The sequence below is a fragment of the Podarcis cretensis genome, assembly GCF_951804945.1.
Source record: "Podarcis cretensis genome assembly, chromosome: 1".
Classification (NCBI taxonomy): Eukaryota; Metazoa; Chordata; class Lepidosauria; order Squamata; family Lacertidae; genus Podarcis; species Podarcis cretensis.
The window spans coordinates 114638302-114666066 of record NC_137170.1 but is presented as its reverse complement, the minus strand read 5'-3'; the positions used below and the strand labels follow the sequence as shown (position 1 = coordinate 114666066).

Here is a 27765-nt window from a genome sequence, read left to right as displayed (position 1 = left end):
AGGGACAATGGATTAGGTGAATCTGTCCACACCAGATTAGGTGAATTAGTGAAGCACTTACAATTGTGGTTCAGGGAACATAAATAAGAGCAGACACTATACCAGGCTTCCTCAACCTCAGCCCTCCAGATGTTTTTGGCCTACAACTCCCATGATCCCTAGCTAGCAGGACCAGTGGTCATGGATGATGAGAATTGTAGTCTCAAAACATCTGGAGGGCCAAGGTTGAGGAAGCCTGCACTATACACTTTGTGAGAATGCGTAAATCTCCCATGGTGCTTTTCTCATCAACTGAAGGCCCTTGTTAGGATTTTCATTTCAAAAACAGAAGTACTGCCCCTTGCAGTTTTAGAGATGGAAATACGATAGTAAAATTTGCTGAAGAATCAGAAGCAACAGCTATTGATTGATGGGTTGATTTGCAAGCATGTCTACCCCTCTCTTCAACTTGAATGGAGCAGCTAAAATCAAAAGCAGCAATTTAAAACAACAATCATTTCATTAAAACAATAAAACAGCATCACAGAGCAATAGCGAGAGTAGCAATGTTTTCTCTTTTTTCACCACTCTATGCAGCAGACTTTTTTCACGGTTGGCATAAGTTTTCCATACATCGGCATGTTTTAAGCTAGGGTTAATCCTGAAGCTCACTTTTCCAGGGAGAGGGTAGTCAGGTCTAGAACATGTGACAAATATAACAACAAAGGGCCAGAACATGAGCTCCATCCCCCCGCCAAGTCTTACTCAGCGTAGACTAATTTAAGTCAATGGACTTTGGTGGTTGTGGCCAGTGCTGCCTGTGAGTAAATGAAATGGATTTCTACTAGTGCAATGGGACTTACCTCCTTCAACATCCTGTGCACCCTCAAAAACTGCTCCAGAGGGTTCTGTGACCCTCTCAAACCAATTTGTGGGTGTGGGCTTCAGGAGAGAGAAGAGGAAGGTGAAGTGCCATTGTAGAACTGGAAGCTCACTCATACAACTTTAGATTCCACCCACTGATTTCAGTGGGTCTACTCTGCATATGACTTAGATACAACCCTTTTTTATACTGTGTTTTAGCCAAGTCTAATTCCTAAAGCAGTATGTAGTTAAAATCCATTATAAGGTACAATATTGTAGAGACATGGAAGTGTTTATGATCACTGGTTGTTGACGTCCCAGTTTCTTCTTCTTCTTCCATTCATACAAAGGGGTAGAGAGAGCTGCAGATAGGCTCTGGGGCTAGCTCAGAACTTGCAAACTCAGAGAAGAAGCTTTCCATTTGTGGGTCATACCATTCTCTTGATTATCTTGCTTATGATTTTTTTTCTCTTCCAATTTTGCCTCCATGATTCAACAAGCTTCCTTGCAAATCACAGCTGGAATTTGATGTGCCACAGGAATGTGATTAGACTTTCACTTGAAGTGAAAGTGGGGGCCAATTTAGAGTCTAATTTGTGTTCCCAAAATCTATCCATGGAGTTTTGAGGGAGGCTGAATGAGTTCTGATAAGACTAGCAGAAGTTGCCTGTGATTTATTTGGACATCTCTTGAGTGCCACTGAATTCCGTGTAAGGCAAAATTGGAGTCGTACGCCTGACAGATCCTGCCTGGGCAAAACAACTTAAGATCTAAGGGGAAGTCTGAAGAATTTCAACTGTCATGTGATCCTCGGATGAAGGGTGGTATAGAAATTTATTAAATAATAATAAGTCTAGCAACATTTCTCAAAGAGATTTTGCACATTCTTAAAAACAAAACAAAAAAGGGGGGAATTGCCTTTGAAAGTCACAGATTAGTATTTTTTGTTAGCCTACAATCTTACCTGAGCAGTAGAGTAAGATGAACCTCTTCATTAAGGATGCAAGAACAAACTTTATTAGTAAACTCACTTAAAGTTGCCTGTATTTTCAAATCAGATATCGAGATCATATAAGTACATTTGCTACAGTGTAGCACAAGGCTCGTGTCTGTTATATGGCATTATGTTCTCAGGATGACTAAACTCACATGTGCTTTGTGTTAATAATTTACTGAACACATACAAATGATGGAAGGAGTTTAAGGCAAAGATGACATGGTAAGGGAGAAAAGATCTGGACCATTTCGAGTGGGAAGAAAACTGCTGCTCCTACTGTTACAAAGTGAACAGATTTTGAAGTCAGCAATTTGGATCAATTTTGTATTGTGTGCGTGTGTTTTGTAGGAGAAACAGTAGAAATATAAAATAATGGTTGTCTTTGTGAGCAGGCGGCTCTGATGATGTCTGCAATGAAAACTGTGCAGTGCACTGCTGAGAAACCCATTTCATTCCCCCATTCTAAGTGCTATCACAGACAATAAAATTGCCTGAAATATGAAGTAATGGCTGCATGTTGCTTAATGTGACAGGGGGTATGAGAGGTTTTGGCCTTTAGTATGCTTTAATGGGGTGCTTTAGAAAGTAACTATGCAGCAAGTGACACATCTATTTATTAAACACAATTGCCCCCAAACAAATTCATCACATTTTTCCTCTCAAGAGAATGCATTATGAGTTAGCTTAATTGTGCAGGCTTTTCTCTCAATCTGACACCTTGACAGCCCTTGTCAGCTTTTAAGAGTTGGCCACTTCAGAGTGTCATACCTCTGTTCTGGGTGTTGCCATTCCTCTACTGTGAACAAATATGACTCAGGACTGCTTTACACGTAGCTTAAAGGCAGAACCCTACCCATCTTCAGTCAGTCAAATCTTATCAAATGTCCGTGTATTTGGGGGCAGCATTGTAGTGCAAGGATGGAGAACATCAGACTAGGATAGAGAACCTCTGGAGCATTTCTATTTGGCTCTTGGAACTCACAGGCCCCTGATCTCCCCAAGCCATACAATTCTCTACTCCTATTCTACCCTGTCCCCAGGTATTTTTGTCTGGCTGGGATGTGTCCTTGCACTATGACAAAGCCTCTTGCCTCTATGGACAGAGAGCTGAATGAGTGTCTGTAGAACCCTCTGGCTACTACTGCATGGCTGAAATCTAGCATGTGTACAAAGATCCAGAGGCAGCCCACCCATGAGGATGGAAGTGCAAGAGGAGGCGCCCAGCCCGCTGCACCACTTCTGCCACCACCGGAACACCCTTCTCTCACTGGCAACAAAGAGGCGTTCTGGAGTGCAGTGTTGCTGCTTATCTTTCCCATCCCTGGGGAAGGAAAGATGAGCGGCAGTGCCTTGCAGAACACCCTGGTTCTTGCTGAGTTTGGTGAGAGGGGGATGCTCTGGTGCCAGTGGAAGTGAGGGGCTGGACGACAGGAGGGCATGGGATGGTGCATTCCCATTTCACTACAGCTTCCATAAGGGAATGTGGTTTGAAACGTTTTCCTACCTCTGTTCTGTACCACCCTCTGATTTGTACCACATTAGTGCAATGCAGAGCTTTACTTCCAGAGATAATAGCAGTGTGCTGGGAAGGCGGGATTTTCACAAGGATTATACTCCCAACATGCTATGGTTCCATGAAAACTCCCTCTATTTCTTGCTATTATTGCTAAAGGTGTGTTTAGCACTAGGGTAGCCAACATAGTGTTCTCCAGATATTGTAGGACTTTAACCCCCATCAGTCCTAAAGAGCATGGGATGAGTTGTAGTCCAACATCATCTGAAGGATGCTACATTGGCTACCTCTGGTTTAGTGTTATGTCTAGTCCAGCTCTTGGCCAAAAGATGAAAACTTCGAAGTAGCTGGAGGAAATATGAGGGTTTGTTTATAATGATACTTTTTTCTGGCTCATTTCAATTGGCCCTCCTTCCCAGGTTTTGTTTCATTATTTTTTTTAATAATAATAATAATAATCTTTATTATGTGATGGTGGTCATTCTTCATATAATATGGTTACTGACATAAGCACATACAAAATGCAGTAAGACTAAAGAATGTAACCAATAAAAACAAAAACCAGAAATCAAAATGAGAATACAGAGGGGAGGGGAAAACCAGGAGAGAACTGAGAACGCAATGCCGCATACAATGATCACATATAAAAAGAAAAAGGTGAGTCAAATTAGTTCTCGATAAAGCCTCTCCATATATTTATCTGTGGAGCAGGGGCTTTAGTGGGCTGTGCAGATGAGTTTTTCCCAGTCGGATTTGTGCATTTCATTTGTAAAGTGGGAATCGGCGCTTTATTTATTTAAAGCCTCTCTTTCCTTCAAGGAGCTCCAGATAGCATGCACTGCCTTCCCCACCTCATTTTGCCCTCTCACCATCCTGTGAGCCAGGTTGGTTTCAGAGTTCTGATGGGCCCAGCATCACCCAGCCAGCCAGCTTCATGGTTGGGCATTCTCACCACCATACCACAATGGGTTCTGTCCCTGTTGTTTGTTTTGCATACAACTAGAGGAGGGAAAGTTTCAAGGACTTCAGTTCATGCCTTTGCCCCTCACTAATGAAAACAGACTTGCCTAGTAATTCTCTTTGGGTACCACGCCACTAAGCGTGCTTTGATTTTGCCAGCTGAGCAGGCTTACGGGGAAACTCACAGCGGAAAGAGATGTCCTTTTAACTCTTTACACTGCAAAAAGTGCTCACCCTTCGTTACTGCCCTCCCCCTGCGAGCGAGTATTGAAGCAATGTGTCACTGTGCTGCGGCCCCTGCCATTTCTGAAGACATAAAACCAAGCCCCTGATGGCTTGTGATAATTAAAGTCCCATAACACTTTTCTTAAGAGCAGGAGTGTCAACCCTCACACTCTTGCCAAATTCCAAGTCAGGTAATTAAACACCCTCTCTATTAATTTCCCCCCTGTGGTGCCAACTGATTGCACTGTCCTCTTTTTTTCTGCTTCCCTTTTCTAAACTGTGCAGTGTGTCAAATTGGGATGCAGTATAAAAGCAATTGCCCTTTTTCTCCCCTTGTAATGGCTACCTTTCATTGGGAAACACATACCTGGCATCTCCTTTATATGGAGCACCTGAGAGGGTGTAAAATGTATTGTTTAAGCCCTAGTATTAAGTACTCTGAGATTTATTTATTTATTTAAAGTTCATGATATCGCTGCTTTCTTGGTTTAACAATATTAAAGCCCTGACCATTTGGTGAAATGCCACTCCCACTGAACTTCATCAGTAACAAAACTTTGGGCAGTATTTTGCCTTTCCAGGATGCTATAGAATGTAGATAATTTGTCTTTGGTTGCTGAAATTTCCAGAGAAACATTGTGAATATCTGAAAACAGACGTATATTTATCCATTTCAGAGAACAAACATCAGGGGATTCTGTCAAGGTGGCTGCCCCTATTTGCTGTTGTAGCTATGCTTTTGGACCTTCCCCAAATTCAGCTGACTAAATGCTGATATTCACCAAAATTTGGAATTTAGGATTTAACTCCAACATTTACTGCAGTGCAATTTTCTAGGCTCAGCCTACCTCCAGTCTGCATCCATTTCATATGTCTTTGCTCATAGGACACTTCCACCCAAACACACAGAGAGACACACAGACATCTTATTAAGCATCCCCTCCCCCACAAAATATGCATTTTTCGTACACGTTTACCCCAGGATGCACATTTTATACACATTTTCACATTTTAAATACACATTGAAACATGGATTATTGTATGTATTTTGGTATATTTCTGAGTCAAGAAATGTATTACTAAATTCAGAAAAGTGGAAAAACTGAAGGACACCTGTGTTCCAATCCACATATTAGTCTGAGAAGTACAAATCAGGCTGGTTCATTTCAAATATGTCAACAGAATATTCCTACTTACAAGTAAGTCCCAGAGAGCTCAATGGACCTTACTCTCCAGTAGTGTATTTACACTACAACCTATAGAAGCAAATAAGATTTTTAGTAATGCTTCAGTAAATATTTCTGCTCATACCCCACCCCCAAATAGGATCTTTTGCATGACACAATTGTTCACCAGATAACATTCAGTTCAGCCCTCATCTTTATCTCCCATTCACACAGAATCTCAGCCCCTAACAGTTAAATGAGTTCACTGATGCAACATAGTTGTTTGTTATTCTAAAGCAGCAATGTAGCAGCAAGCAAAGGCTATAGCAGCCAAGTCAGCTGCTTGTGGCAAGAAAGCCAAACAGGATGTGTGTGACTGTTGCCATGGAAACAAAGGGGCAGTCCATTCTCCTTATTGAGCACAGGATGTGAGCTCAGTGTGTGTCATATGACCTGTACAGGATGTACATGGGTGGAGTTTATTCTTACTGCCGTTGAGTGCAGACATGTTTCTCTGTACTGAAGTGAAAGGACAGAAATAAAAGATGTAAATAGATTTCTGTCTGCTTCTTTCCCCTCCCTGGGGGACACCAAAGGGGAGAGAGAAGGAACGGTGTGTTTTTCTCACAGCCTGAGAAAAATCGCCGAGACCTCGCCAGCTTATCTGCCGGGAGTAGCAGCCGGGAGGTCGCCAAGGAATATCTGCCGGTGCCTACGCTGTGGCACATTCCTCTGACCCAGGCAGAATTCCAATAGTGGTAGCAGAGGATAGTTGCTACGATCCATGGGAGTCTGCAAAGGTAGTAGCAGAGCTGCTGTTTTCATCGCTCCATGGAAACCTGAAGCAAGAGGCTGTTTCTCTGCAGCCAGAAGCTGACCAGAAGAAGCTGACAGCCAAGCCACGGAGCCCAAAGGTATGAGATTTTCGGGCTTAGAAGTGTGAATGCAGATTGATTCATTCTCTGCTTCACGGGGAGCAGCGTTTCGGGAAAACAGCTCCCAGTGAGAAGAGACCTGCATTCCAGACATTCTTGTGGTTTTTCCTGTCCAAGGAAAGGAATGCTGTTGCTTAGCAATGCAGGCCAGTTTCAAGATAAGGGCTGTACAGTCAGGCTGAGCCTCAGAGAGGCAAAAACAGCCTATGTTATGATTACGCTCTCACGAACTGTTGGAAGGGACTTTCCAAGCAGCCAGAGTCAGAGCTGCCAGGTGGCCAAGAGTGTAAACAAGCCAGCTATTGGATTTTAGAGGCTTGTGTTTGAGAGTTAAGGCAAAGGACTCAAAATGGATGCCAGGAAGGGGGGAGGTTTGCATTCTCCGCCCCTTCTGACCAATGAGAATTATGCATCTTGGTCTATTAAGATGAAGGCCCTGCTGCAGAATCAGAGACTGTTTGAGGTGATTGAGAACCCCATCCCTGCAGCACCAACGCGTGCTTGGGAGTCACAGGATGTGAAGGCCAGAACGGCTATAATTCTGTGTGTGTCAGATTCGCAGCTTATCCATATACAAAGTTTAGAACACGCGAAAGATGTTTGGGACACGCTGAGAAGGACACATCAGAGAGATGCAGGTTCTTCAGCGTTGCTGTATTTTGAGAAGCTGACCAACCTGAGGCTTGCGCCTGATGGAGATGTTCAAGCGCACCTGACGGAAATGAAATATCTGCGTCAACAGATGGTGGAACGTAATTTCCGTCTGCAGGAGGAAGTGTTTTGCTTCATGGTGATAAACAGCTTGAATCGGACTTACAAAACCGTTGCCAGTCAGCTGGGGTCCCTCCCAGCAAATGAATTGACTTCGGAGAGGGTCTTTGCCGTGGTTCTTTGTGAACATGACAGACTTGCCGCCCTGGAAGTCAAGGACAGGGGGAGACAAGAACGGAGTTCTGACACCCCCACTGCTGTTGCTACTGGAGAAAATGCTGTAACTTTGAACGTTGTCCAATGTTTCAATTGTGGACAAACTGGGCATCTTCAGCGGTACTGCAAGAAGCCACGTCAGAACAAAGGAGCCAAGGGAAGCTCCACAAAGTCTGAGGCGTCAGACAAAGGTCATACCATCCCAAAGGCAAAGACTGCAAAGGTTTTGATGTCGAAAGGAACCAAGCCAGAAGTGGAGAACGCTTTTGTCATTGATGCGGGGTGTACATTTCACATGACAGCTCACAGGGATCTATTTTCGTCGTTTAAGAAGCAAAGCTTCGTTGTACAACAAGCCAACGGTCAAGAGCTGGAAGCCACCGGAATTGGGACTGTGTATCTTAAAAGTCTGAACTTGACTATAAACAATGTTTATTTGGTTCCAGAGTTGAAGTACAATCTGCTCAGCGTTTCGCAGATTGCTAAGAAGGGACTAAAACTGTCCTATGATGATGAGAACTGCGAGATCTACAAAGATGGAGAGTTGTATCTTTCTGCCAAAGAGAAAGATGGACTGTATTTGTTGACTTTTGATCAAAGTGATTACATGAATTGTAATTCTAACATGATCTCTTTTGCAGGTGTAGCTGAAAAGAACGCCAAGCAGGTCACCTCGAGGGTCGACAGGGCATTTCAGCGGGTGTATGCTGATGTGATTGGTCCTCTAGCACCTTCTAGAGGCAATGCAAAATATTACCTAATATGTGTTGATTTTTTCACAGATTTTGTCTGGATTTATCTTTTGGAGAGACCAAAAGACGCCTTAGAAAGGTTTAAAGAGTTTTGTGACAAAGTTAAAAATATGCATGATGCTGACATAGATTGTCTTTGCACAGATGAGAAGCCAATATTTCTTTTACAGGATTTCCAGAGGTTCCTGAAGAAGAAAGGGATAAGACACAAAATTGCTAGTTCCGAAGAAGCTTGGAAGAGATGTGTCTGTGTTAGGGTGAACAAAGAATTGCAAAAGGGAATGCATGCGCAATTGCTAAGTTCACATCTGCCACATGAGTACTGGGCTGAGTCGCTAATGTCATTTTGTTATACGTGGTTGAGAAAGCTTTCAAAAGAGTTGGGAAGTTCTCCTTTTGAGAAACTGTTCCACAGAAAACCTTCTGTTGCCCATTTCAAGGTTTTTGGGTCTCATGTGAGAACAGAAGCTCCGGGTGGAGTAAAGAATGCCAGAGGCATTTTTGTGGGTTATGAAAAGGGTCTCTACAGAGTAATTTTGTCTGAATCTGGTCAGGTGATTCTCACAAAATTCCTAGAGAGTGCTCCTGAACAGGAGAGAGTGATTGTTCACACATTTCCCACAGGAGATGAAGATGATTCTGATGATGATGATGATGAGTTTGATCTTATTGAATTCAGTAGTACTGATGATGACAGCGATAGCTCAGACAGCTCAGTTGTCACAGTCATTGAGAGGAAATCTCACATAATGACTAGACCCTCAGAAGAGGAGGATGAACCACTGATTAAGCTTAGTACTGGTTCTTCAGAGAGTTCAGAGGCTGAACCAGAAAGCAAGGAAAAGCAGCACCTCTTACGTAGGTCTGAGAGAGCAACGAAGGGTGTACCACCCAAGAGGTATTCAAAGGAGTTTGCTAACCTAGCTATTGCATGTGTTGCTGTTGTAAACGACCAAGGTCAGATTGAAGCTGTGTCTGAGTCAGAGACAAAGGCACAACAGAGAGTTGCTAACCAAGGTAATGCAGAAGCACTCATTCCTTGGAAGTCACACAACCAGAGAGGTACATTGGTGAAACCAATGGCGGGTAGTTCCAAGGGTGGAACTGAAACAACAGGGGAGTGTTATACATATAACAACTGTTTGTTTTCTTCTCTGGATGACGCTTTGCTCGCAGCACACATTGATACTTTAGGGGGAGTATGTTATTCTAAAGCAGCAATGCAGCAGCAAGCAAAGGCTATAGCAGCCAAGTCAGCTGCTTGTGGCAAGAAAGCCAAACAGGATGTGTGTGACTGTTGCCATGGAAACAAAGGGGCAGTCCATTCTCCTTACTGAGCACAGGATGTGAGCTCAGTGTGTGTCATATGACCTGTACAGGATGTACATGGGTGGAGTTTATTCTTACTGCCGTTGAGTGCAGACATGTTTCTCTGTACTGAAGTGAAAGGACAGAAATAAAAGATGTAAATAGATTTCTGTCTGCTTCTTTCCCCTCCCTGGGGGACACCAAAGGGGAGAGAGAAGGAACGGTGTGTTTTTCTCACAGCCTGAGAAAAATCGCCGAGACCTCGCCAGCTTATCTGCCGGGAGTAGCAGCCGGGAGGTCGTCAAGGAATATCTGCCGGTGCCTACGCTGTGGCACATTCCTCTGACCCAGGCAGAATTCCAATAGTATTGTATCAATGAAGTCAATTAACTGTTAGGGGCTGATATTCTTTGCAAATGGGAGATAAAGATTAGAGGGAGATGGCAATTTGCTTTCCATGCGAGAAGATAGAATTTAAAGAATCCCAACTATGGCTTTCTTTATAAACATCACTTTTATAGACAGTTGCTTTGCGTATATTAATTTGCGTATATTAATTTTGCAACAGATCCTTTATATAATAGTAAATTGTGGAATAGCGTTTAGAACGGTGTTTTTTTATGAAAAAAAAAGAACGAATTCCTATGGCCCACAAATAACCCAGAGATGCATTTTGAATAAAAGCACACATTCTACTTATGTAAAAACACGCTGATTCCCGGACCGTCCATGGGCCAGATTTAGAAGGCGATTGGGCCGGATCCAGCCCCCAAGCCTTAGTTTGCCTACCCATGACTTAGGGCTTATGGTGGCCTGCAGTTAGGATACTATGTAGAGACTTCTGTTGACCCCATCTGAAAAGGAGTGGCATAGTACTGGAAAAGGTACTGAAGATAGCAAACAAAATGACCCTAGGCTGGGGGGTGGGGAGAGAGAGAGGGAGGTGGGAAGTACAGTTACACGAGTGGCCAAATTTTGGAAACCTTTTGGGGAAAGTGTATTTCCAAGGTCTGATGGCTCATAGCACCTGATTGGCTCTCAAAATACTCATGCTCATTGGCTACATTTGAATGAAGGAAAGTTACTGCATATCAACCTAAGCAAGTTGTGCTTCCTTTTCCTGGTTATTTGGCTATACCTTTTGATAGAATACCGATAATTGAAAAAACTTTGTTGCGTTACATTTTTCATTAAATCATCTTTCCATTGAGATATAATTTTATGGTATTACTAAAAAAAAAAAAAAAGTGGTATTATGAGCCACTGGTGTAAGTTTCTCCACTGAAGCATTTCTAGTCATATTTCCCCAACAGTTTATGCCTCAGCACCATGAACTTGACTGCAGGGTTATGCATACATGTTGTAGGCAATAATAACTGAGGCAGCAAAAAGGTTGGGCCCCAAATTGCAAATTGTGGGGGTGGGTGTCATCTCCTTTGGAGGAACTCTATGAATTCTTCAGTAAACTGGATTAGATTGTTTTCCTAGTCTGATGTCCTTTGGGATCTCCTCACTAAGAAATCTAGAGAGATGGGGCCCTGGGATTAAATCAGAAAAGGTTTCCTATATTAACCAAAGTGTCTCTCCTCACAACTGTAGTTTCCCACTTCCTGTGTAGACATTACAAAAGTCTACTTTTTTAAAACTTGTAAACTATTTAATGGCAATGGCGGGGGGGGGGGAAGAGTGCCCCTCGCAAGCATTTCTGGAAACCTTAAGGGAGAAATGAGTCACCCGCTACCTTGCAGAGACAATGTTCCCTGAATGGGGTATTAGGTTCATTTTGCTGACTGTAGCTGCTGCTCCACTGCCTTCTAGCTTCTCAAGGACACAGAATAGCTCTCAAGCACTTTATTTTTAAAAGGGAGGGGGAATAGAGTTTGTTCAAAGCAGCCGATCTTGTGTTTCTTACATTTCCTGGCTGAATCTTCTGCAGTCTTTTTGTCTTGGTATAAGGTGCCTGTTGTTGTAATAGAGATTCCAGTGTGTTCTCTGGCTTTCACCAATAGCAGGCAACAATGGTTCTTTACAAAGGGAATGTAAACTGATAAACATAGTTGGGACCTACCTAAGTGTCAGTGTTTTAACAGCAATAACAAATGCTATTGTCCCTCACACTTCCCTGGGAGGCAGATAGGTCCACTTCCACATATTTTATTTTTTTAATAAACCTATTTATAGACCACCCTCCTACAAAATACCAAGCCATTATACAACTAATTTTACAAGTACAATAAATCATTAAATACAATGAAAACAATACAAAGCAATCACAGAAATGACTGGCTCATCTCAAAATAGTTTCAGCAACTGAACAGGCCTGGTAGCATTTTTTAAAAAGTCTTCAAAAGATGTTGGGAAATTAGCAGCAAGGATGCCTGCCAAATCTCTCCTCCAGAACATGAGACTGGCAACACTAAATGCCCGACTTCTAGTAGACGCAAGTTAGGCTCCTGAAACAAGTGGGGAAACTTAACAGCACTCCTGTGGATCATCTCAGCAATTGAGGTGGGATTATAAGGCCTCAGGTGATCCTCAAGGTATCCTGAACCCAAGTTGATCAGAACTTTGCATATTAATACAAGAACCTTCAACCTGACCCAATAGAAATGCAGATGTTTTTGCACAGCTGTCACATGCTGTCAGCCACTTGCTACATCAGCACTGCAGCTGCTGTGTTCTGCCCTAACTGAAGCTTTTGGATCAGGCCCAAGAGCAGCCCCACATAGAGTACGTTTGCAGTAATACAGACTTTGCACAACTCTGTTTTGGTAGCAGCAGGGCTGCTCCAAAATAGTTTTGGTAAGACTAGCAACCTTTTTAGGGAAGTTTGCACATTATCCCCTGGTTGAGATTACTTAGGACAAAATCTGAAGCAAATTTGGTGGGTCATTCTCAGGCAAAGTACCTGAGGTATTGTGAAACAAACTCTTTATTATTATTATTTGTTTATTATTATTATTATTATTTGTTTGGAATGTGTGTGTCTTTCTCTCATCCTTACTTGATACCTGTCTATCATAGCTAATTAATCAATTAATATTCTTAAAAGGGAAGGGAAAGTATGCTAGAAGAATGATAACCACAAGTTAGTTCTTCTTCTTCTTTCTGTAAAAGTACACAAAGCTTTTAAAAATCATATTGTTAGAAAAGCATTGTTTAATGTTTGGATAAGATATAAGGATTTGTTAGAAAAGAAAACCCCAAGATGGTTGTCACCAATGGAAGCGAAGGCACAGAAAAAACTCAATATGGAGGCCAAATGGCCAAAATATTGGGAAATTTTGGAACAAGATGGAGACAGAATAAAATTGCAGAGTTTTGAAAAATTGAAAAATAAAGTGCGAGATTGGCTCCATTATTATCAAATAATGGAGGCATACAATTTGGACAAAAAAGTTGGCTTCCAGGTGGAAAAATCAAAATTGGAAATAGAATTGTTAGATTCAAAAATTAAGAATTTGTCAAGAATGTATAACTTGCTGTTGAAATGGAACACTCAGGATGAAATGGTGAAATCTGATATGATTAAATGGGCACAAGATGTTGGACATAACATAATGATGGCTGACTGGGAACAGTTATGGACCACAGGTATGAAATTTACGGCATGTAATGCCCTAAAAGAAAACTAAATGATTTATAGGTGGTACATGACACCAGTCAAGCTTGCAAAAATTTACCATTTGCCTGATAATAAATGTTGGAAATGTAATGAGATAGAAGGTACATTCTTTCACCTTTGGTGGACATGCCCAAGGATTAAGACATTCTGGGAGATGATTTATAACGAAATGAAAAAGATATTCAAATATACCTTCCTGAAGAAACCAGAGGCCTTTCTCCTGGGCATGGTCAGCCAATTGGTGCCAAAGAAGGATAGAACATTTTTTATGTATGCAACAACAGCAGCAAGAATACTTATCGCGAAGTATTGGAAGACACAAGATTTACCCACCCAGGAAGAATGGCAGATGAAGTTGATGGACTATATGGAACTGGCGGAAACGACTGGCAGAATCCAAGACCAGGGAGAAGAGTCGGTGGAAGAAGACTGGAAAAAGTTTAAAGATTATTTACGGAAATACTGTAAAATTAATGAATGCTAGAAAAATGTTGGAATGAAGTTATATGGCTTTAGTAGAAATGTTATAAGGAATTAAGTATAAATAGATTAATAGAGTATTAAAGGAAAAAATAAGGTTAGAATGTGCTAAGATAAATATAGGATAGAAAACAGAGGAAGATGGAAAGGAATTGCTGAAACAATTAACAGAAGTGGAATACAAAAAGGGAGGTGTGAGGAGGTCACGGAAATAAGTGAATGAAAGATAAGATATTGAAATTATTTGATGTGTTTTAAACTGTTTTTGTTTTGTTTTGTTAGTTTAATGTGTTAGTGTTATGTAGTGTTATTGTATTGTTTTTCTTTTTTGTAGTGTTTAAATTGTTGGAAAAGTAATAAATATTATTTTTTTTTAAAAAAAAAAAAGATAACCACAAGTTAGTCCTAGGGATCAGCTAGCATTTAGCTAGCAAGTGTGGTGAGATACTTTTAAAAGATCAAGATGACTTCTGAAGCACATGGACCTCTCTGTGAAGCGGAATGGACAACATATGTGCTTAACATCCACACGCTAACACATTTGTCCTTCCTTGCAAACCATCTGCTTTGGCATGAAAATTACATAGATCTGCACTTTATGAAATATTCTTTATTTTTGATGTGAAGCAAAGGTCAGCTCTTGGGAAAAGAAGACAGCCAATCTTCTCTGCCCAAGGGGGGTGGGGTGGGTCACACTTGTCTAAGAAATCGTCCTTTTGAAGATTCAAATGTCTTTGTTTTTTATAGTGAGGGTCACCTTAAAGAGCAACTATAAAGCAACATCAGCAGCCCTAAATCCTTAAACCTAAGCTGCTTACATGCCTATATCTTCAGAAATGAGACAGAGGAGACATAAAGGCTACCCCCAGGTCACATATATCAGTACTGCAATTAGCCAAGTGGATTTCCTCCACAATTCAGTGCGAGAAAGGAAGATGGATTTTTAATCACCATACTTAACACAGGAGTCACATATCTCATTTTGGCAAAAATACAGCCGATTTGAAGTACACTGCCAGTGAGATGGTGGGGTGTGTGTAGAGACAGGCCAACATACTGTCCTGTTAACAATACTCCTTTAATCAGGCTGCTAAAACAATGGGATAGATATGGTGGAGATGATTTCTTTTCCTCTCTGTAGACCTGGTTCTTAGTATTCCCAGACATTATACAATAGTCATCCATCCACATGTCATTATGCATAATGAATGTATTTGATTTCCAAAGAGATGCTGTGCAGGTAATAAAATAAAATACTTGTCCATGTTTGGACACAAGTCGAACAGAGTTCAATGGGTGTGTTTGTGTGTTTTACTCTCATATTTTTTTCAAGTAGGAAATAATCTGGCACATAATTGTCTGTCCTTTTGATGTAAAAGTGCTTCTCAGCCCAATCCACTGAGCTCAGGGTAAGTGCACTTAGGATTGCAGTCTATGTCTGGCAGAATCTAGTTCATAATTAAAAGGAGGAGGGGAGTTGTGGAAATTGGTAAGAACCAAACAATGAAAAGAATGTACAGTGGTACCTTGGTACTCGAATGGCTTGGCTCCCAAACAAATTGGCTCCTGAGTGCCGCAAACCCAGAATTAAGTGTTCCGGTTTGCGAACCTTTTTCAGAAGCAAAATGTCTGACGCAGCTTCCACGGCTTCCAATTTAGTACAAGAAGCTCCAGCAGCCAATCAGAAGCCACACCTTGGTTTTTGAATGCTTTTGGGAGTCAAACGGACTCCCGGAATGGATTAAGTTCAAGAACCAAGGTACCACTGTACTTCTTTGTGTAATAGACAACTTAAAATTTTTATTACACAGAGTGCTTTTAAAAAGGTTCAGCAAATTCACGGATGGTGTCATAACAGCTGAGAAGGAACCTCTATGTCTAGAGCCAGTATATCTCTGATTACCAGATAGTGTAGAATGGCTATCGCCACCAAGGTCTATATGATGAGGCCTCAGAACTGGCTTCTGTTGGAAATAGAGAGGTAGATAATACAGATATTTAGCTAGATGTTAAGAACTTCAGATCCTGGATCAGGGGTAAGAAAAGACCACCAGCCTCAAAAGGGCCTGATACAGTCAGCAATCTTCAGCATATACTGTAGGAGGCTGACCACTGGATAACTGTTCTGATTTAAGCCTGAAGGCAGCTATCTTAGTCATTTTGGTGGGTTAAATATTGCTTGTGCCAGAAGGTAATCATCTATGTGTCTTGACTGTGCTTGGAAAAAGCTCTCACGTATTTGCTATTGGACAAGATTTGAAATGGGAGGCCAATGCGATACAGAAATGGAATTGAAATGTCAAGTGAAATTTGAAGTAAAGAGAGAAAAATGACTCCCAACTTGTCTTTAATTTTCTTGGTTGAGGAAAGCTCTTCAAGGTGTTACTGCAAATTTATCTTTATAATTAGAAAGCTTGTTCCGTTTCCTGGAGAAGCCAGTGAGTGCTTTACCACTGACTTCAGCGAAGGCAGACTGGAGCCCCTTAAAATCATTAAAAATAATTACCCTCCAACTCCAAGGCAATTGCCACATGTAGCAATTTATACAGATAAACAAATGGCCTCAAGTTTTATGATATTTTGATTATGAATTTAAATAAATCTGAAAGCTAGGATGCTAATTCCAGTTTTATGGTGTTTCCTTTGGCCCTCCCATCACTAATATTTATGAGGTGCTCTTGGGATTTTTTGCTGAAGCTAACAGAAATATCCTAAAGCTCTGCAATTTGGCCAGACTGCAGTTATACACATTGCTCCTTTTCCAGCTATCATGGTGAAATATTCAGCATGCTCTCCTCAGCTATTTTGTTCACATGAAATGGACTCAGCTTTGGTTGGATTTTTCAATAGGAATTGGGTTGGGTGTAAAGCAGAGCTCAGTCCCAAGTGTTGTGATGCAATTTGGCAACCTGGTGCCCTCCATATGTTGTTGAAGTCTAACTCACATCAACCCCAAACAGCATAGCTGATGATGAGAGGTGATAATCAGGTAAGGAATAGTTGAGGTAAGATATATGAAAGCCAACCTCAAATCATTTGAAACCCTTGTACATAAGCCCATTAATTAAAAGCAGGTGGAGACAAGCAAACAGATTCAATGTCTACTCAAAGGCAGATGAATGTAGCACAACATAGCGGTAATCATTTCAGTTTTTTGAAGAATTACATGCATGCATCTGGCAGCAAGAACAAGGAAAGAACCAAAAAACACAATAGCCATGTTTACACAGGGTTCCCCATTCAACAACAGTCAGATTTGTGGAGATCTGCTTCCCCATGTGTATGCACACTAACTGGATAAGGACAAGAGAATGGCAAAATGCTTAAAATATAGTAGAGTCCTTTTGATAGTCATAGTTTGGGAATACTTTCAATTATTCATTGAGTCAAATGTTGTGTCAAGGCTGTAATCCAATGCAGACTCACAAGAATGTAAGTTCCTGCTGAACTTGGTGTGATTTACATCTGGGTAAACATATTATATAGGATTGCATTGCACTTATTTTTTATTCTTTAGCACTACTATGATTCTCAAAACCATTTACTAATAGTAAACACAGTATGATTTGAATATTATTTTGGAAAGGGCAAATTAGAAAGTTTGCCTTTAAATGTAATTTGAATTTCTTCCCCATCCTAATTGTGATATAGTTATTGGCTAAAGGGAAGCCCAAACATATTGAAACATGTTTTAGTTTAGAGTGCATTCAGAAATATACACATGATAAAGTACAAATTTAAATATGCGATTAAATATGTGTTGTTCTGTGGATTTTTTTAATAAAAAAAAACCCTTGCATTTTTGTGCAAAAAACAGGAAGGAGAGAATAATTCACTTATGAATGAATATATGTGAAATTGACAAGGAACAGAAGCAGACTAATCCAGCTATCCCTATTTAGTAATGCTTTTGATTCTCTTCTAGGTTAGTATATGTATAATTAGTATCCAATGCAAAATGAATATGCTAAATTAATTTTGTACCGCATTCAGTTGTACTCTCATCAGTTCTATTGAGGTTCTTGTATCATAGCCATTATTACAGTATTTGAGCATGGCATTAAATAAGATTTCAATATGCAATTTGAACTGATTAGCTTTAAAAAATTGAGTTATGTTAATCAGCCCAAACTAATATGCAGTATACAAACCCATGCTTCTTGCTAATTGCAACAGGAATACATTGCTGCAATGCAAGAATAGCAGAGAAATCGCTCATTGTGAGCTGTGGGTTTAAAATAACCCATTAGTTGGATTATCCCATTCCAGATTTGATTGCAATTTTAGCATAGCAATAGTAGACAAAGGAATCAATTAGCAGAAGATGTAAACTTATCTAAATCAAAATTGGACTGCACAGAGTTGGTTTATATCACTGCTTTGGGCAAGTATGCATGGTCTAAAAATTTTCATTACAGCTGGCCTCTCGCAACCCCATTTCCACATGCCTATTTTCTTCCTTTATGCTCATCCTACCTCATAGGGCACCTGCAAATTATCACTTTATTGATCATTCATCCCAATTTGTTTGCAGGGAGGTTAGAGCACATTGTGTCAAAACTAGTGTTATCCCACCATTTCCAGGGTGTTTTCCTGCCATTTTCTTTAACACAGGGAGTTTTGGGGAAGCAGGTTTTCTTGCACAAAGACCTCCGAATTAACGAGAATACCACAACTTGAATTTGCCAGAATATGACTGAATTCCAGTCAAAATAGCAACAATCTGGAAGCATCCTTACTCTGCATCCTTTTCCCCATCCACTTTGCCTCTGGAAGGAGGAAGGAGAGTGATACCCCTTGGCCACCATTCCACCAAGCCTTTTCTCCTGTCTTATTTCTGTCCCACTCACTGCCTACAGCTCCAGTCACCAAAACTTGTGAAGTTTCTATTTCATCCAGCTGACCAGATTCCACATCCAGATTCATCCAGATACCACATAAAAAATTCTCTTTTGATCTTCTTGCTGACACTTTTACTTTGATACATTAGAAGGTCACTCAAGATGCTAAGTGAACATGTGGATTGGATTGAGGCATGAGATTGCATCAACTGTCCATAGTGGTAGAATTCCTGCTCCATGATTGCAGTCATGGGTTTTTTGTCTATCACATGACGGTGTATGTTTTGACTCCACAAAGTGGGAAATGACGGAGACAGGATGTTTGTGTTACTGGGTTCTGTGAAGTGGGACTATTGTCCTTTGTTTTTTCTCTTTGCTGTCTGATGGTAGAGAGAGAGGGAGTCTTGTTGCAGTGCTCCGTGTGTGTTTATATGTAAATAAAGTAGATTAGCCAAAATGCTGAGTTGCTGAGGTCTGTTATGCAAGCTGCGAAGACTCTGTGGATCCCTAAGTGTGCCGATGTCTGTTGGCATCAGTCGCTGTGATGTTCGGGCAGAAGAAAGCTTTTGAAGCTCCTGAATGATTGACCAGGAGGGAGGGAACATACCAGTCAGGCATGTGTCTCTGCCAGGGTCCTACCTGAGCATAGGATGAGCTCCTGACACATAGCCCCAATCTCCATCCATTTGGATGATGGTGTGCCTAGAGTCTTGAGCCTGTGTAGGTGTATTCACATAGGCTTTGCCTGAGCAAACTGAGGAGCCTGCAAATGGAAGCATCATGAGTTTAACTGATACAATGACTTGCACTTGGATGGTCCAGGCACTTTGTCAAGGTGGAAGTCAAGGGTGGATTCTGCTAGCACAATCATGCCTTTTCAAATGTTCAGTATATGAACATCTGTCTCTTTTAGCTGCATATAACAGATGGATCTAACAAGAGAAGTAAGCTTTGAGGAAAACCTTCTAGGTGTATATTTTAAATCTTAACACTATGGTGTGTGGGGGGGGGCAATCTTATTAACAAATAGCTACAGACATTGGAAGCACACATTTGATATGTCTGAGGAACTTGCATATTCATTTAAAATGTTTATACCTCATTTTCCCTTAGTGGAACTACAGTTAAAAAAATTAATAAAGCAGCAAGACTGACGTTTACTGTATTTTTCTGTGTATAAGACAAGGTTTTTTGCTTTAAAAAATTAGTAAAAAATTGGGGGTCGTCTTGTACATGGAACTGTCAGGAGTTCAGCCTACACTTGAGCAGGGCCCTGGCAGAGACATATGCCCAACTGGCATGTTCCCTCCCTCCTGGTCGATCATTCAGGAACTTCATAAGCTTTCTTCAGCCCAAACATCACAGCGACTAATGCCAACCGACATAGGCACACTTAGGGATCTACAGAGTCTTCCTTGGCATCATGCTTTGGAGCTTGCTTCCCCGCAGCAGCAGCTGCCACTGAGGGGGAGCATGTGGTGCCCCAGTCGCTGCCTTTGCTTCTGCACCATGGTGCACTGCATGCACCTCATGCTGGAAGCTTTGAGGGCGATCGCCCCAAAAAAGATCAACAACTTTCTGCTGCCACCAATCATCCAGATTTTCACTTCTATTTTAGGGTTTCATTTTCTTAATTTTGGGTTAAAAAGAAATAGGGGTCATCTTATACATGGGGGGCGTCTTATACATGGAAAAATATGGCAGTTCAGGTTGGCCCAAAGTAGCTTAATTGTTATTGCTGCCCTCATTAGAATAAGCTGCTACTGCTCATTCTTGCCAGAAGCCTTATGACCAGGGGTCAGCAACCTTTTTCAGCCATGAGCCGGTTCACCGTCCCTAAGACCATGTGGTGGGCCGGGCTATATTTTTTTTTTTGGGGGGGGGGAAATGAACAAATTCCTATGCCCCACAAATAACCCAGAGATGCATTTTAAATAAAAGCACACATCCTACTCATGTAAAAACACCAGGCAGGCCCCACAAATAAGCCAGAGATGTATTTTATATAAAAGGGCACATTCTACTCATGTAAAAACACGCTGATTCCCGGACTGTCCACGGGCTGGATTGAGAAGGTGATTGGGCCGCATCCGGCCCCCGGGCCTTAGGCTGCCTACCCCTGCTTATGACCAATGTCAGCCAATGACTTCCCTCAGCTCTATAAGGTCTCTTTGCCTGTCACTGTATAACTCCTTCCTTCCTTTTTAAAGCTACCCAAATGCTATGCTTGGTTGTTGTTGTTTTAGCTTATAGTGATGGGGGAGAGGGATAGAGACAGAGGCCCTCACTCCCCACCCCATTGGTGGCAATACTTGTTTTCTTTGCTGCCAGACTTGGACAGGGTGCAATGAGTCATCCTGGATTAATGTTAATAAAACTTCAGGACATCCAGATTCTGTCATGAGCTCAATCTCTAAATTTGGCTGTTCCTGAGCAGGAATGGGTTTACTTCATTATGCTATGTCTAGACCTGACTGTTTCATCACTGGTGTGCCACTGGGGTTTGAAAAAAGATGCTTCCAGCTCCAGGTGGTGCCACAAAAATCAGATGTGTGCCACTGGTGATAAAAGAGTGTCAATATAATGGATTTTTGAAAGGGGGTGAAAATTCTTTTCCTATTGTGTGTTCAGATGTGTATGTTATTTAAGGCAGCAGTCTACAGCTGCTTAAAGGGCTATTATGTTAAAATAAATCTCAGGGTGATAAAGTCATAAGAAGAAAGTAAAATGTGAAAGGTTAAAGCCAGGTGGGGGAGGCATGCAAGCAGTCTTTGAATAGTTTCAGTAGACTCATTTTACTTTTCTTTCTGCCTCCAAAACAAATCTGCTGTCTATGACCTCTTCATGAGGAATGCACTCATGTATTCAAGAAGCCTACAAAACTCTTGTCATTTTAGGATTTAGGATCAATTATTTTTTTAATATTGTGCATGGTCACAACACAGCATGCCCTGGAATTATCTCCTACAAAATCTGCTTGATGCCCCCTGGAAACACAAGAAGTTGCCTTCTATTAAGCTAGATCATTTGTCTGTCTAGCTTGCTCTTGTACCTCTTATACCAGGAGTAGCTACCACAATGCCCTTCAATTCCCATCAGTCCCACCTCGCATGTGCAATGGTCAGGAATAATGAAAGATGTAATCCATCCACATCTGTAGAGAATTACATTGGTCTACACTGACCGGCAACAGATTCCTAGTGTTTTAGACACTACCCAGGAGATGCCACACACCAAACCTGGGACTTTTTGCATGCAAAGCAAATGCCCTTCCCCTTATGCTTCCTTCAAAGACCTTCTCAGATTCCACCTTTTCTACCTACTCCCCCAAGTTCCCATGCTCTAATGCAGAAGTGGCTAACCTCCAGCCATGGGGCCCAAAGACTCCACTAATTTTGGCAGCTGTGGAGCAAAGAAATTAGCACCAGGGTAGATGGACATGGTTAAATCTCTCCACCCAGCCCAGGCCCTGTTGAGAATACAGTTGTCCCTTTCCTACTTTCCTATCCCTGATAGGGATGCAAATTGCCTCCTATCTGCACAGATCAGCTAAGGAGGAGGATGACCTGTATGTCCTATATCTGTGTTAGCGTGTGTGAATGCAAGAGTGTGTGGTGGTTATACCCACCACTGGTATATGGAGTGTTGCCCAAGGGTGAATACACTATTTGGGCCAAAAACAAAAAAATTAAGTTACAGTAGAACAGAAGTGACTATAACCAGACCTAAGTACTAGGCCTGCCCAAGACATTTTACTGTCTAGATCAGCCTTTCTCAACCTGTGGGTCCCCAGATGTTGTTGAACTACAACTCCCATCACCTCTAGCTAGCAAGGCCAGAGCTCAGGGATGATGGGAGTTGTAGTCCAACAACTTCTGGGGACCCACAGGTTGAGAACCACTGGTCTAGTGGGAAAGAAAGGACAGTGTCCCCTCCAGTGGTGCCAACTTCTCAAGATGATTGAGAGGGGCCAACATAATATCCCGATATCACACAACAACACGAGGAGCCGGGGGTGGAGCCAAATGCCATCTAAATTTTGAGGGGGCCTGACTGGCACCGATGGTCTCTTCCTACTCCATGTAAAAAAACCTGACCAAACTGATAGTTGAATCTTACTGGTAGTATGACTATCTTATGCTATATTAGGAGGTACAGGCCAGGCCATGTAGCACACATTGCCCTGTCTCCAATACTGCATCACTCTTCATAATGGCATGGCTGTCATTTGAATAAAAGTTGCTGGCAATCAGAGTGGGGGACACAAGGAAAGTGCTCCTGGTGTAGGCCAGTGGCCCATTGAGTCCAGCATTCTGTTCTCACAGTGGCCAACCAGAGGCTTATGGGAAGCCTGAAAGCAGGGTTTGATCACAATAACACTCTTCAAATTTGATATTCCCAGAAAGTTGCCTCTATAGGCATGCCTGTTCTGGCTTCCCATGGGAATCTGGTTGGCCTCTGCGAAAACAGCATGTTGGACAGCAAGCCTTTGACTTGATCCAACAGGACCCTGATGTTCTCATTCTACATATAACTGAAATAATAGCCCATCTTCCCCCATTTACCACCTGCCTTGCTTTCCTCCCTTTCCTCCACAGCTTCCCCTGTTTCATATTCTAGATACGTAAGCCCCTTAAGGCAGGAACTTTTCTTCCTCTGTCATAAAGGAATCTAAAATGCATTGTGAGTCCCTGTCTAGTCTCCAGGAATGAAGCTAATATGTTTCTCAGTATCTTTTTTTTTTATTAATGTATGGGTTTTCCACATTTTAATGCCATTTTATGCTTTGTTACATGTCCTTAAACAGCTCTTCCATTTGCAAGCTAGTAAAAAAGAAGGTAAGAATGTGAAAGAAGCACTTAATCCCAAACTTAAACAGGCTGTTTTCTGTGGATGTAGTCTTAGGCAGACCTAGTCACCGATTTGTAAGTGTAGTTTGGCAGCAGAATATATATTTGTGTATATGTGCAAATTTGTAAGAATTCTGCTTACCTTTAACCGTAACACTGTGTTGCTTATGGCACCGCACCGCCGCTCCTGGAGACCCAACAGCTGGGTACCACAGCCAGTGGAAGACACAGCAGTCTCTTTCACCAACTGGAGAATTTTGAATTTGGTTTGCCTGCAAACTGATCAACAGCAGATGGATCCAGAGATTGGCACACTCAGGGAGTGGAGCTACAGAGCTGAGTCCCTTGGGGACTTCATTCAGGTCCACTCCCACTTGTCTCCTCAGTCATCAGATCTTCCACCAAACCCTCCCTGGAGTTCGGCTACCCATCACTGGTGGTAGTGTGCGTTTTGACCTTGTCCACAGAATGGACACTCACTGTTTTCCTGGTGGGCATTGGTTGAGAACCATCTCTCTCCACCTCCTTCCCGGCAGCTGGACCCACATAGTCGCCAGCTGATGGGGAGCTCCCCCCACCTGGTGTGGCCATGGGGGCATGACTGCCTGGCCAGAGAGCCAGGTTTTTAAAATAGTTTCACCAGTTTAAGTTTGTGGTGTGGATGTTCCTGATGTCCCGATCTGCATAGACAGGAGAAGGATATCTTTAATACCAACCGAGGGGGTTGCAACTGCTACCTTCAATCTTCAAAGAAGATAAGAACTGGGTCTTATGAAATGGAGCCTCAGTAACCTAGCATTCTGCATTATAGTGCAGCTATCAAATATTCCAAAGTCTTGTCCAAAATGCCTAAGTTTCATTGTTTTTAGCTTGCAACAGACGGCAATGTTTTTCGCAAGCTCCACCTGGGGAATACTTACAGCAGAGGTCATGATTATTTTAACTTCCAAATCATTTATTTGTACCCATCAAGGGTTCCCTGAAAAGCTACGCAGAGTTACTGAAGTGACAAGTAATACCCATTAACCCACGAGTGTAATATTTCACTCTGCTCTTTCTTGGCATCTTTTTAAGGTTTATGACAGCATCTGAAGAGACAGATGGCACGGCGCTAGTATCACTCAGAATGAGAAAGGGAGTACACCAAACTACTAAAGGGTGAATAAATTAGGTTCATGCAAATGTGCTTCACAAAGGCTGCAGTTTAAGGGAAAGGAAAGGAAATGGAGAGGAGAGGAGAGGAGGACTCCTGAACAGCGGTGTGCTTGCTAGGTGCTTGCTAGGGAAGAGCTGTAGACCAGTGTGCAAAAAGCTCCAGGTATCTCCAGCTAGGTCTGGGAGACCCTCTGCAGAGTCACTGTCTGGTCAGACAAGACTCCGTTTAACAGATCACTGGTGTGACAACTTGGCACAACACAGGTTCCTATGTGCCATTATAAATCTATGTGTCATTATAAATAATAGACTTAAATCAGACTTATGAAGAATTGTGTAGATGTGAGTTTGTGGAGCACAGAGCACAGGAAGTGACAATGTTAGGCAAATTAGGACTATAGTGGATGGTCAGGAGTGAAAGGTAGAACTCAGAGCGAGTTGCTGAGGATCTTTCTCTAAACTACAGAAGAAACAAAAGGGTTGTATTGGTTTGTTTTCCAGCCCCTAAATTCAACTACCAAATCAGGCCTTTGCTAAGGCCTTTGATGGATATTAACTCCTAGACTAGCTTTTAAGATGTAGTCAACTATGTGAATGGCTGCCATTTTTATTTGTTTGCTGGCTCATGTTTTCTGATATTATTGTGCAGAATGATGCTGTTGTAATTGTTCTCAATTTGGTTTTTTGGTGTTTTTTTACCCCACCTGGGATCACTTGTGAATAAGACCAGGTTAGAAATGTTTAAAATAAATGAATAATACAAATGATCAGATGGATGAAAGTTGCAAACTCCTTTTGGAAAACACCCTTGTTTATTTCAACATATACCTTAAAATACTAAGCCTAGTTTTTTTGAGTGCAGATGTGCCAAAGCAGTTGGAAGTAATTCTGAGGCAAAATAGTGGGGCAAGGACAGGGGCACCATTGCTATCCATAGTGTAAATATTTGTTTTGAAGATTGTCCTTAATAAAGTTGTGTAGCATTTGATTGTCTCATCTGTCCATTTTAACCACTATGGTAGAATGTATTTACCTTTCAAGATTGAAAATGTAATTGGTTAGATTTTTTGGGTTGTTGTTTGGATTAGGATCAGATTGGAAAGGCTGAACTTTGATTAGCTTAATAAGCTTGTCTGTATAACAAAAGAAGACCCCAATTTTACTGCACCCCCAACCCCCCCCCCACATACATACAAAGATCCTCTCTATATGTCTGCACCATCATAGAGGAAACCTCAAACTGTTTCCATAGCCACTCCTCAGATTAGGAATGGGGAACTAATTCAATTCAGTTCACATTTAAAGGTGAACTTGCCAAATTTGCACTTTTGGAAACAATATGCAAACCAACTTACAATGCACACCTCTCTATCTATTGCAACACAATTATCCAACCAAGTAATGAGTACAGAGATGCATATACTGGGGTAAAGTGTACATGCATTAGTGAAAATGTCACAAAAATGCATTACATTGAGGACAATTGCTTTGCAAATAATGTATATTAGGCCAAATTATACCCCCCTAAAGCAGTGCTTCCCAACCTTGGGCCTCCAGCTGTTTTTGGACTACAACTCCCATCATCCCTAGCTAGCAAGACCAGTAGTCAGGGATGATGGGAATTGTAGTTCAAAAACAGCTGGAGGCCCAAGGTTGGGAAACCCTGCCCTAAAGTATCTATTTACACTAAAATTCTGATTAATTTTCATAAAAACTTTTTTTTAATTAAAAAAAAAAACTAACTGGTGTGGAACAGTAGAGAACTGAACTGAAAATTTGGAACAACTCAGTTAAAACACTAAAAAAAAAGGCTCTAAAAAAACAATTTAAAAGCAATTTAAAAGAAGAAGCTCTCTCTGCTGAGCAGCAGCAGCAGTCCTTATAAAACCTGGCCACACCCTGGACCAGGTAGATAGAGGCAGTAGCAGGGCCCTCAGGCTCTCAGCAGGGTGGATGGTGGTTCCTTTGTCCATCCACCCCTCTAACTCCCAACCGCAGATCTCAGGTTTCAAAGTGGTAGTTTAATTTGTGTCTTTGGTCTCTGTTTCAGCTTGGTCTGAGGGAAGTCTGCCTGTTCCTTGCCAGAATGGAATCCATCCCCCTGGGCATGCAGAAGCATGCTGCCTTCTCTTCTATAATTTTGAAACCTGTGATTTTAGGATTTATATCAAGAGTTCTTTCTTTTTTTATTTCAAGGCAGCTAGTTCTCTACTTGCTTTATATTGAATGCTTTGGATAAATATCTTAGGGCACTTCTTGGTGAGCACTTCCTTGAACATTCACCTTGGTTTTGAGGTAGATTAGATCACACTGACTGTTTAAGTGAGCATTCATTCCAAATTGTCCGCAGGGAGGCTAGATGATGGTGCATCAAAACAGGAGTTGCCTGGGCTTTCCAGAACAATCTTTTTTGGGAAGCAAGTCTGTTGTTCTCCCAATCAGCTATAACCGTGTGACCTGAATTTGCTGGTATGTGATTGAATTCCACCTAAAAATATTGCCATTATGGAAGACTTGTAGCTGAGTAACAAGAAGGGCCAGTTCAAGACATTTGGTGCTTGAGATGAACCATAAAAATGTATCTTCCCTCCTCATCGATGCTTTTGGAACTAAACAATACCCCATAAATAAATTTAGAGATAGTAGTATTGGGTCATTTCCTTAAACAAAACCATTTTGCTACCAAAACAATACACAAGCAATCATGAAGGACTAGCAATTGAACAAAATGCCATCATAGCTATGCTAAATTCGGGGGCTACTCTCAGTTTGTATAAATGCATAAATCAGAGGGTTTAATGAGAACTGAAAATAATGGCTTCTTAAATAATTTTGCAGTATTTTCCTCTCTTTTTGCATTAAATGTTTCTCTCCTCCCCCCTTCCCCCTGACCCTGCTTTCAATTGTTCCTAATAGAGACTCAAGGAGCTGAAACAGAGGGAGTTTGCCCGCAATGTAGCTTCCAAATCAAGAAAAGATGAAAGGAAGCAAGAAAAAGCCCTTCAACGCTTACACAAGTTAGCTGAACTGAGAAAAGAAGTTGTGTGGTGAGTGAAAAGTTATTGAAAGGTAAAAAGTACAGGGAAAGGGGGAAGAATATTCCAGATGACATGATGTGGCAGAATGCCCTATGACTATTAAGATCTCAAACCAGAACAAAGTATGTTGCAATTAGATGTGGCAAAGTA

At 41.5% G+C, this 27765-nt stretch overlaps 2 protein-coding genes across 2 annotated transcripts in view; both read left to right on the top strand.

The window, feature by feature from the left end:
- Positions 1-6236, top strand: part of LOC307218622 (uncharacterized protein) — a 487058-nt gene extending 480822 nt beyond the window's left edge. The window contains exon 2 of the mRNA XM_079981184.1: positions 6138-6236. The gene's annotated coding sequence lies outside the window, so the exon portion shown is untranslated. The remainder of the gene's footprint in view (positions 1-6137) is intronic.
- ZNF804A (zinc finger protein 804A) overlaps positions 1-27765 on the top strand; it is a 209391-nt gene that overhangs the window by 168916 nt on the left and 12710 nt on the right. The window contains exon 3 of the mRNA XM_079976232.1: positions 27494-27624. Within this exon, the coding sequence (XP_079832358.1) occupies positions 27494-27624 (131 nt within the window). The remainder of the gene's footprint in view (positions 1-27493; positions 27625-27765) is intronic.